The sequence below is a fragment of the Pithys albifrons genome, chromosome 3, assembly GCF_047495875.1.
Source record: "Pithys albifrons albifrons isolate INPA30051 chromosome 3, PitAlb_v1, whole genome shotgun sequence".
NCBI classification, from domain to species: domain Eukaryota; kingdom Metazoa; phylum Chordata; class Aves; order Passeriformes; family Thamnophilidae; genus Pithys; species Pithys albifrons.
Genome location: NC_092460.1, coordinates 72,134,629 through 72,145,412, shown reverse-complemented (window position 1 = coordinate 72,145,412; position 10,784 = coordinate 72,134,629). Strand labels below are relative to the sequence as shown.

Sequence of the window (10,784 nt, the reverse complement as noted above, 5' to 3'; positions counted from 1 at the left end):
TCTCTCTCTCTGCGCGGCCAACGCGCGGCTGTGCGGGGCAATGCGCGGCTCTGCCGGGCAATGCGCGGCTCTGCCGGTGCGCGCTCTGTCCGTGCGGGACCGCATGCCTCTTTTCAAGGGTAGCCCATAAATTCTTCATCTGTCGTGCCTGGGACGATAGGGGGCCAAAGACTGTCAGAAACACGGAAAAAAAAGACAGGGGAAACCACGCAATCAGTGCGGGCGTTTAGATGCGGTGATTTTTGCCTTGGGTGAAATTCTCAAGGTTCATTGGTACTTTCAAGAGTAAGTGGTGAGAGTGTTGCAGTTTTGACCTCTTGTGTCAACACTTTGTAACGCTGTCATATTTTGTTGTCAAAATGTGCGGCGAGGTGAAGCCACGGGGGAGGCTGTGGGGGCGCAGGTGGCATTGCCGGTGGCAGCGCAGCAGCCCCTTCGCAGCCCGGTCGAATATTCACTGGTGAAGGGCAGAGTGGGAACTGCACGTGGTCAGGCGAAGATAAGCGCTAACACATTAGTCCTATAAGCGCCAACGCATTGCCTCAGTTTCTTCTGCTACCAGGGATGTCCAGGGATGATGCTGTAAGAAAAGAACGGGTGGGGTTGTAAGACCTCACTGGAATGCGCCAGCTGTTAATAATTTTATGCGTGTCTGAGTTATTTTTCCTTTTGAGATGCGAGTTAACTTGACTTTTGTGGTCAGTGATTTTTTTAAAATATTTTTGTCGGGTTTTTTTTCTTTTTTTTTAAGTCAAAATGGTTATGAGGAAAGGCTGAGGGACCTGGGGTTGTTTAGCCTGGAGAAGAGGAGGCTCAGGGGAGACCTTATCTACAGCTACCCGAAAGGATGTTGTAGCCAGGTGGGAATTGGTCTCTTCTCTCAGGCACCCAACAGTAGGATAAGAGGACACAGGCTTAAGCTCTGCCAGGGGAGGTTTAGGTTGGATATCAGGAAGAAGTTCTTTACAGAGAGATTGGTCAGGCATTGGAATGGCCTGCCCCGGGAGGTGGTGGATTCTCTGACCCTGAAAGTTTTTAAGGTGAGACTGGAGGTGGCACTGAGTGCCATGATCTAGCAAGCAAAGTGGGGTTGGATTAAGGGTTGGACTTGATGATCTCAGAGGTCTCTTCCAACCGAACTGATTCTATGATTCTGTGAACAAGTTGGGAAAGATTGGAAAAAAGCCTCTTCCTTCAGGTGATTTGGGTTATTTGGTATCCAGGTGAATATGCCTAGACTTGTTACAGTCACACTTCTCATTGCTTTTGAAAATCTTACAGCCTAATATTTGTTATTAGGGAGAGATGGACTGTCTCTGAACATCTGTTTTTTCTAATGCCTCGCTCACATTATTTTATTTCCTGATGTGTTGGATTTTTGCCTCTGCTCTTACACTTCTGCTTTTCATCTCACCAGTAGGACTGTGTCTATTCAGTGTTTTCCGTCTGTCTCAGGTATGAGGGGAGTTTGAGAAAGTTACTTTTTTTTTCCCCTCCCAAACTCAGTTTTATTCGTCTTACCTCCTGTCTAGGTGAGAGATACTGGGGTACCTTTGACACACTATCAAATACAGAGTCTTATTTTTGAAAGAAAAAGCAGTATTTTCTGTCTGTCTTTATGTCCTCACAGCAGGAATCATTGCAAAGTTTACAGTGATATTTCTAATAAGTTACATCTCTCCTAGATCTTACTTGTGCTAAAGTGTCTGAACTTCTTTTGAGAGCTTTCCAAAGCAGAGGAGAGACAAAACTGGCCCACATTTATCAATCTGCTCTTTGCCAAAGTAATTTTATAAACCCAGATGTATCCCAGTGGCATGAGGGATACTGTAGCTGTCTGTCTCCATTTACAGCATGGCATTGGTTTTATGCTTTGTTCACACATGGCAAGACGTAGCCATCTGGATTAGAAAGCTGTATGTTTTGGAAGCAAGTGTAGGTTCTGCAGAAGGATGATAAAACACACTAGAAAATTGTGAATCCTGGAGCAGTTTCTAGCCTTGAGGAAAATTGATGATTCAAGTAAGCGTAAACAGACAAGAATTGTGTACAAAATTTTTCAGAATACTGGAGTGCTTTTGCAAATGCATCAGGGATTTTAGTACATAATATTTAGAAAGCAAAAAAGAATAAAAAATGATTGATTGGTAAAGAAACTCCACTTGTGCAAAAAACCCAAAGTGACCTATGTAATCTGCTTGATGAAGAAACCATTGTTATATTATATTAATTATATTAATTATATTATATTATATTATATTATATTATATTATATTATATTATATTATATATACAGACAAAGTGCTGTGGTAATCAGAGCAAAGCTGCTCTTGGCAGCTGGCCACAGTAGAGCAGCTTGTGTTGCATTAATAGAATGGCTTCTGCATTCACAAAATGTGTTTATTTGCGAAAATTAAGACATTATTTTAGGTAAAACAGTCTTCTCTGATCAAAATTAGGGAGATTGTTTAAATTAATATAGTAAGTGGTTATTTCTCATTATGTTAAGGAAATATCAACTACTTTTGCTGTATATGCTAATAGAAAATAGTCAACCAATATGACAATGTTCTTAGGTATAAAACAGAAACAGCGTTTTTTTAATTTGTTTTACAACTACTTTGTACTTACTGAGAGAACAGATAAATCTGAATACAACATAATAAACTTGAGGTTTGATCTCTTGCATCTTTGTTAATGGAATGTTCTCATATTGATCCTAAGAGTTTAGACTCTTTATAGTTGTTATTAAAGCTGTTTTAGGTCACATTATTTAAGAAATGAATTTTTTCTTTTTCTGTAGAAACAGATGAAATGTGCTCAGAATGCTGGGAAATGCATTTTTCCTGCCTTTAAACATTTTTTCCCCTTCTGCTGTTTTCAAATACATCCTAACTTTATCTCAAGTGTCCTGGCTAAAGTTTTACTGTTTAGTCTTTTATATAAAATTGGTCTTCTCCTACTTGTTTACCTTACCAGCATTTTGAGGAATGTACTTGATAGTTTATTTCATCTGATTAACTTCGTTCATTTAATTCCTCCAAATGTGAATGAGATGTTTCTTCCACCTCCACAGTAACTTGTTGTCTGGTGTACATCTTTTTTATTTCCATCTGTTGACTTTTGTGATAGTGTTATCTCTGCCTCCTTTCCAGCTTGTCTTTTTGCTTGGTCAAAATACTGGTGATAATTCTTGCTAGTTTCAGTGAGATCCCACAGTGATAAAAAAGGGAATGTTTTCATCAGCCTCGATACCTGGTAATCTAATGGAGCGTGTATGTGCATGTTGGTGTCTGGTGCCAGTGATTTGTGTTGGGATGTTGGAGGCAGTTTGACTGATGGAGCAGCAGGATATGTAAGTTTGCACTGAGCTTTCGTGTCACCTATCTGAAATGTGTTGATTTTTGAATGTTGTGTTCAGTTAACAGTTCCGGGCAGCAAGGCAGGGACACTACTGTATTTGTCAAAATGACAAAACACCCTGCTTGAAAACCTTATTTGAATTCAGCTTCTGGTATTTCTTGTTGGTCTAAAAAACTGAGGCTTGCTGTGAAGTACCTAAATCTCTGCACATGTGGGTGAGCTGTGGACAGGTAGCAGTGGGAGTAGACACTGTGGGTGGCTCAGATACTCCCCAGTTGTGGGCAGGTATGGACAGAAGGAATAGTCCACCCTGGGACAAGGGCTGGGCACGAGGGACCAGCAGTGAAGTGTATCGAGAAAAAGCATGTGATGCCTTTCCAGCATAACAAGTTAGTCTTGCTTCATCTAATTCTCACCCTCCCAGTACATAAAAACACAGGGGTATTCAGGTACTGTTCTAGGCACAAAGGGAAGAGGACTGTGGGGACAGTGTAAGAGCAGATAGAGCGCTCTCCCAGTAATGTGGGAAGGAAGGTAGGGAGTTGGCCTGTGGACTATTGATCATGTGTCGCCCCTGCTGTGAATTTTTAATCCTTTAGCAAAAGTCCCTGGAGTAGAGTAAGAAAAAGTTTAGGCAGTTACTGTGAAAGTGCCAGGAAGGTGCTTCTGATGATACATAACCTGACCATCCAATACAGCAATATGAGAATGACTTCGTAATTAGTAACTCTTCCGTGGACCATGCTGGAGAGGACAAGGGCCACAGATCCTCAAGCTTTTGCCTTTACCAAAACCAGGCCCAGCTCGTTGGTTTGGTCAGGTTTTGGCTATATTAGACTAATCCTGTGTCTTGAATATGGAACAAACTTGAGGTCTAGTGTGTTACAAAGTGGATCAATATTTGAATAAGATACTCTGGTTTGTTTGAGGCAATGATAGAGTCAAAATCTCTGAACGTAAATGCTTCTTACAGTTGAGGAAAGAGCTGCTTTGTGAGGGTATACTGTGTATTACCAAAGGACAAGCCTTTGTTACATCATAACCTCTCACCACATGCAACTGAGTTTTATTTTTCTTTACTTATTGATATTGAAAGACAGTTAATATAATCACTCAATGTATATTTATTTTTTTTCTGAGTGGTTTTAAGAAAGCAGTTTGTTTCCAGTAGCTCTTGCTAATGAATAGAATTAAAACTGGGATTTGACATAGTGAGTAAAAGATGATAAAAGGGAAAGAAAATTCTGCAATTAATTAAAAAGGTGTTTTATCTGTAATAATTTGTCACAGGAAGTTTTTTGATATTGTGAATTTGTCTGAGTAATTTGTATTCCTTCTTAATTGAGTGTAGTGAGTAACTATACTAAATCAGACAGATTAGAGGGGACAGCTGGTTAAAACATTTAGGTTTTACCTGTCTGGTTAACATAAAAGAAAAAAATGTGCTTATGATGAATGTATATGCACTTTTTTGCTAACTTCAGTATCTTTTTTTTTTGTAGGAAAGTGAATGGATCTTCAGAAGCAGAGTTGCTAAAACTGACAGAAAAGTATGTGAGTGTATGTTGTTTTTTGCAAAACTTATGTTTGATTTAGTGCTACCTCTGTTTATTAATCCCTTTTGTCATATTGATTCTTAACATCTCTATTAATCAGTATTTTTATATAGCCTCATTAAGTCTATTTCCAGTAAAGTGTTTTTAATTTCTGCAAGTAGGTGATGTTGTATATTTCTTCTGTATATGACTTGCTGTTACTTTTCTTTGTTGACTGTTTTTAATAGCAGAGCTACCGTTGTGAAGGGAAGCTTTGAAAAATATAGCTCTAGCAATTGTTTATCTACTTTCAGTGATATATAGTTGATAATTTGTCGTTCTTAAAATCATCAGAAAGGGCTGAGCTCCTCAAGTCTGTGTTGTCTAATGCAGTGTAACACTCCAGCCCTGGGAGCTGTGGGCTCACGGCTCAACCAGGAGTTTAAAATACATATATATGGTTCTTTAATAGCTTGAGATAGTGTCAAGAGAGTAAGCCACAGACTTGTTCCCAGTGGATTTCTTTAGGAATTTAAGGGACAAAATAAGGGAACTTGACAATGGTTCACAAAGGTCACTACACAAGCTGGGCGAAATGTTCCACCACAGTATTGATCCAGCACATACTAATCTGCAACAACTTAAGTCAAAACCCAATCGCTCCAGCTCCAAGCCACCCAAAGCATCAAGAAAGGAGCAAAGAAAGAGAAGCACAGGAAGTAAGAAAAGAGAAGGAGAAAGAGGGAGATAGGTACCACTGAGATTCTGTGGCACACCAGCTCTCACATGTCCAGATGGCAGGTCCATGACACATGGCACCCTAAAACCTCTGGTTTTATCTGCTCTGGTCTCCATGGCCAAACCCCCCAGGCCTCTGACCCCTTGGCCACTCTGGGGTCCCAGGCCAGGGTGAGGGGCCATATTCTCACTGTCCCTGCCAATCCAAGGTGGGTCAGGGGCTCCAGGAGCTGTGGAGTGTTCCAGTTTTCCTGGACTGTTTGTGACTGGCAGCTGCTCCAGCGCCTCCCCTTGTGGGCTCCAGGGGCTGCCATGAGGGATACAACACTATCCCACCTCTGTGATGTTTGGCCCATCCCTTCTCTGTCGACACACACACTCCCCACAAGGTGGTTCTAACCAATAATAATTGATCTGGTGTGTAACACACAGCATGACTAGAATCATTTAGGGTGATGGCTTATTGCTACTTGTCTTTAGTTACTAATTCTGACTTTGAAAGTCGCCCTCCTTTGGAAAAAGGAACTTTTGTGTTCTGCTGGCTTTTAATTTAAAATGGGAAGTATCTGTATTTGAAGAATGTGTGTTGTTCATATATTCAAAGCACAGAGCTTTGTAGTAACTGAATGATATGTGTCATTTTAACTACTTTCCAGGTGGTTGTTGATGAAATAATTCAATCCAAGTTATTATATTAAAAAATAGAAAATATTTAATAAATAGGAGTTGAACTATTTTTAAGTCCAGTATTTTTCTTAGAGCAGTATCAAAATTGCTGTATATTTATACATTTATATATACAGCTAGTGTTTGCAATATGCATATATTTCAGTGGAGCTGTTTATAGGATCTGTAAGTCCTGTAATTTTACTGATTATAATGCACTGGTTTCCAGTTGTTCAGTTGTTCTTGTACATACTGTGAGTTATTTTTGCTTAAAGTATATTAATTATTTCTATAACTAGAAAGACTTATTTTAAAGGGCTAATAATAGAAAGTGTATGCACAGAGCTTGTGCATAATACATTATATCAGGAGAAGTCTATGAACATTTATTTCTACGCTCACTATCCTTTTATCTATTTATGATGGATTGTTTCTCACTATTTGTATTTATATTGTCTTCAGTGGCGTATCGAAGAGATGAAATGTGGTCTGAAGGGCGGTATGACTATGAAAGAGTTCCAAGAGAACGTCTCCCTCCAAGGATTCATGGTGATGTAAGTTTATACTAAGTTTCAGTAGTATTATGGTGTTATACTATATCTTTACACAATGGCTTGTACCATAAGGGCTGGATTTATGTATCTAATAAGTTTCTAATATACCCCAAGTTTTGTTCTTTTCTCATTCTTTGAAGCCAACAATCTAGCAAATGCATCTGCACAGAAATAATTGAATGCCTACAAAATTAAGTCTCAGATACTTTTTTCTTATTTTCAAATACATTGGAACTGTTTCAGAGTATTTGTATTTTGTTAAATTGATTTTGGTGTAATGTTTTTATGTTGATACCGGATGATACTCTTGGGCACATGGTGTGACTCTTTGGGATGGTCCTGTGCAGGACTAGAAATTGGACACTCTGATCTTTGTGGGTCCCTTCCAACTCAGCATATTCTGTGATTCTTTTAATTAATTTGAGGTGGTAAGGTAGCTACTTTCAAAATTGTTCTTTTCATCAGTACAGTTTTTTTGTTATGCAGCTTAAAGTATAGGAAAAAATGTTTATTGCAAATGTTGAATTTACTTTTAATTATCCTAAATGTTGAAATAATAGCATAGTTGATTGTCCTAGTTCAGCAGCTTGGACCAGTTTATCACTGTGTGGGTGTAACCGAAGCTGTATATTCTACAGCCTCTATATAACTTCTCATGAACTGTTAATAATGGATCATTTGCAGCAGCTGCCCAGGGCACACCTGACACACCTCAAGCTACAAGCTGCCTGTTAGAGAACCCTGGAAACAGGAGAGTGTTTCCTTGTTTTCACACGACTGTGTAATAACTCCCCTCCGGGGAGGCATTAGCACCTTCACACCCAGCCTGAGGGGTTATGTCTGGTAATGGGCCATCAAAGATTCCGGAAATATCTCTTGACTCACAAAATCACCCATCGTGAAACTCCTCCCCCTGGGGGAGGTATTGAGTATTCCCACCTGAACCTGTTCATATATAATCTTGGGGTTTGGGGACTTCTGATACCACTTGTCAGATCCAGATGGGACCCAGAACCTCAATAGGATTGAGACCATCGTCCTCATCAACAGGTTTTCCTTTCGTTTTACTTTGTATTCAGAGGTGCCATGTGGTGCTCAGCTCAGGAACTAACAAACACCATTCTTTTTGTGCCCCGGGGTGCCGGGTTATGCATGTGGATGTTGTGGGTTAAAACCATTTTTTTCTCTGTATCATTGTATTTATTGTAACCTTTTAAGTAAAATTGTAACTCTGACTTGTAATCTCTCTTGAGTCAGGTTCTATTCTCTATCAGGTTTACCTTCAAACTAGCACACCGGTTCAGCATACATTCCGAGTTCTCTGTTATGTTTTCAGCTGGTCATTTTGGAAGCATCCAGTGCTGGTAACTTGGTAATCAGTTACATAGGCCTCTGTATTGAGTAGTGTATTAGTGTTTGGGTGCTCTGTGACATTTTTAACTCTCTTTGCAGGCACCTACAGTATTTCTGTATTTTCAGCAAGCTGGATATCAGATTTGTTTGGACAGGGTATTTAGCTACCTCCTTCTCCAAAATACTTATCAACAGTATCACATGAGGAAAGGCAGAATGTATTTTCACAGATTTTTATTTTTTAATAGTTCGACCTGACTAACTTATTGCTAATTTAATTTTACCATTGCATCAATGACATTTCTAAATCCTTGTAGTCTTTCATACTGCCCAGAGAACAATGCAAGACATACGCATTATGAAAATTTACTTTACAATGTGAAAGATGTGATGCATTCATTTTGATGCAAGAATTAACTAGATAGTTAAAAGCTGGCTTTATATGACATGTGTTTGGAACTGGGATAAAGGGCCTAGCATAATACTCTAATCACAATTAGTACTATCCATCTCTACCATCCCAGTAACTAGGCAAATCAAGATATGGTGTCCCTCTGCCATATTGAAAGATGGATATGAAGTTCTTCTCATACAGCTCTGCAGATTCGAGATAGTTGGAAGGCAGTTTCTGCCCTTATATGCCTGTGCCATTATGTATATGTGTCCACATGTAGAAGTCTGACTTAATTTCATTTCAGTTGTCTAGTCACAATTAATTTATTCAATCTATGCATGCGCTTAGCACTTGCTGATAGGTTAGTACATTGGAACTGAGACGTGCCAGTGATGCAGAGTGAAGTACCTTTGGTTTGAGAGAGAAAGAGAGGTGTCCTAATCTAAACTGTGTGCTAATTAAATATCAAGTATAGATTGTAGTAGAAACACCTGCTTTCAGGTCCTGGTAAAGAAGGTAAAGTTGCATGCACTTGGCACAGTAACTGGATACACCTTGAGCTTTCATGTAACTGTTCTTCTGTATGTCAGTCTAGTGATAGGATGGGGTCTTCTGAGCAAGGTTAAATCATGGAGCAGTTTTATTTTAGGCGCAGAACACGTGCTTAAGACACCAAACTAAAAAATAGAATTACATATGGAGTATGTCCAATGAGGTAAGGGTAGATCAAGCACTGTGGCTGTGTATGACTGTGTATGCAGTCTGCAGTTTGCATCAGTATGGCTGTAGGCAGGCTTTGGATTGCCCTCTGGTCAGTTTGTTGGGTGATCTGTGAAATCAGAACTAATGTTTTTTTGCGTGAGGGTGTTTAGCAGTTTGTTTCTGAAATGTATTTTTCTACAAACACTATTGGTGTATTGGATTGTGACTTCTGCATGCTATTACAAAAGTAATTTGAGTATCTTTCCCTCTCCAAAATGCACATGCTATCTCAACTCTCTGCATTTGTAGCTTTTGGTTTAAGGCCCATAGAAAAAATATTTTGCTAAAGGAAGAAGACATAAAATACAGAATCTTTCATTCATGTTTTCATTTGCTTTTTATGTGCAGTTGACTGACGTAAAATCTGGTTCTAGAAAATTGAATTTCTGTCTTTTACAGCTGTGCAATTTTTGTGTAATAAACAAAATAAAGGATTTCTTTAACTGGCAAAGGGCACATTACATGTTATTTATTTGAAGGAAATATAGTAAATTAATTTTGTGTTCTAGCAGGAAGCTATCTGAAACTTGCATTAAAAGAAAAACCAAGGGTGTTAAAATTGTCGCTTGAATCCTCACATCACCTACTGCATTGTATTGATCGGTGCTTATCTATTCAGATTATGAAGCAAGGACTGTCTTAATTGCTGCAGTGTAGGGGATTTTGTGGGCATTAAGAAAATTGCTAATATTTTCAAATGTGCTCTTTGTTTGACCGGCATAACAGGTGTAACTTTTTTTGTGGCTTTCCAAAGTTAAAATTGAAGTTTCTGAGAAATACATGTAACTAATGCTTAAAAGACCCACATAGCTGATGGTTAGAAAGGAGCTAATACTACTGCTTTAAACCTTCAGAAGAAAATTAAACCATATTGGAAATTTGCGCTCTATAATTAAACTTGTAATGCCTAAGCCTTGAATCTGAGTGGTGTTCAGTTAGATTCAATAAGCTATTCCACCATCAGATGCATGATTTTTAATGTTTCTTGTTTTCCTTTGCAATTTCTTTTAAGATTGTTTATGTCCCATATTTAGAAATAATTTAGTTTTAGTTTTGTTTATTCACTACAGATTTTTTGTCTGTTAAAAGCAGTACGATTTTGTTTGGTTTGTGTTTTAGAGTGACTACCATAGAATAGCGAACGTTGGGCCCAAGAAACCACCACTGCTTGAGAGACCTGGGGATGGGAATTACAGTCGGTATGACGGTTACAGTCACGCTGAGTACAGAGACTATGAAGAGGGTCGTAGTTTTGCCCATGACCGACGAAGTGGCCCTCCACACCGAGGTGTACGTAAGGTGATTCTTCTCGCATGTTTATGTAGTGTTTATTTCCTCATTAATGCTTGAACACTAAACAATGAAAATTTTGTTTCAGACAAAATATTGATGTTACTGCTGTTCTCACAAACTGAAATA

At 38.9% G+C, this 10,784-nt stretch overlaps 1 protein-coding gene across 3 annotated transcripts in view; it reads left to right on the top strand.

The window, feature by feature from the left end:
* Positions 1-3,184: 3,184 nt before the first annotated feature.
* The window catches only part of PPHLN1 (periphilin 1), a 64,117-nt gene continuing 56,517 nt past the window's right edge, over positions 3,185-10,784 (top strand). The window contains exons 1-4 of one of the 3 annotated variants that reach the window (XM_071552369.1): positions 3,185-3,355; positions 4,866-4,923; positions 6,765-6,856; positions 10,485-10,664. In XM_071552369.1, coding sequence (XP_071408470.1) covers positions 3,278-3,355; positions 4,866-4,923; positions 6,765-6,856; positions 10,485-10,664 — 408 coding nt within the window. In that variant the 5' untranslated portion in view covers positions 3,185-3,277. The remainder of the gene's footprint in view (positions 3,356-4,865; positions 4,924-6,764; positions 6,857-10,484; positions 10,665-10,784) is intronic. The other 2 variants (XM_071552368.1, XM_071552370.1) reach the window with 2 other exon arrangements.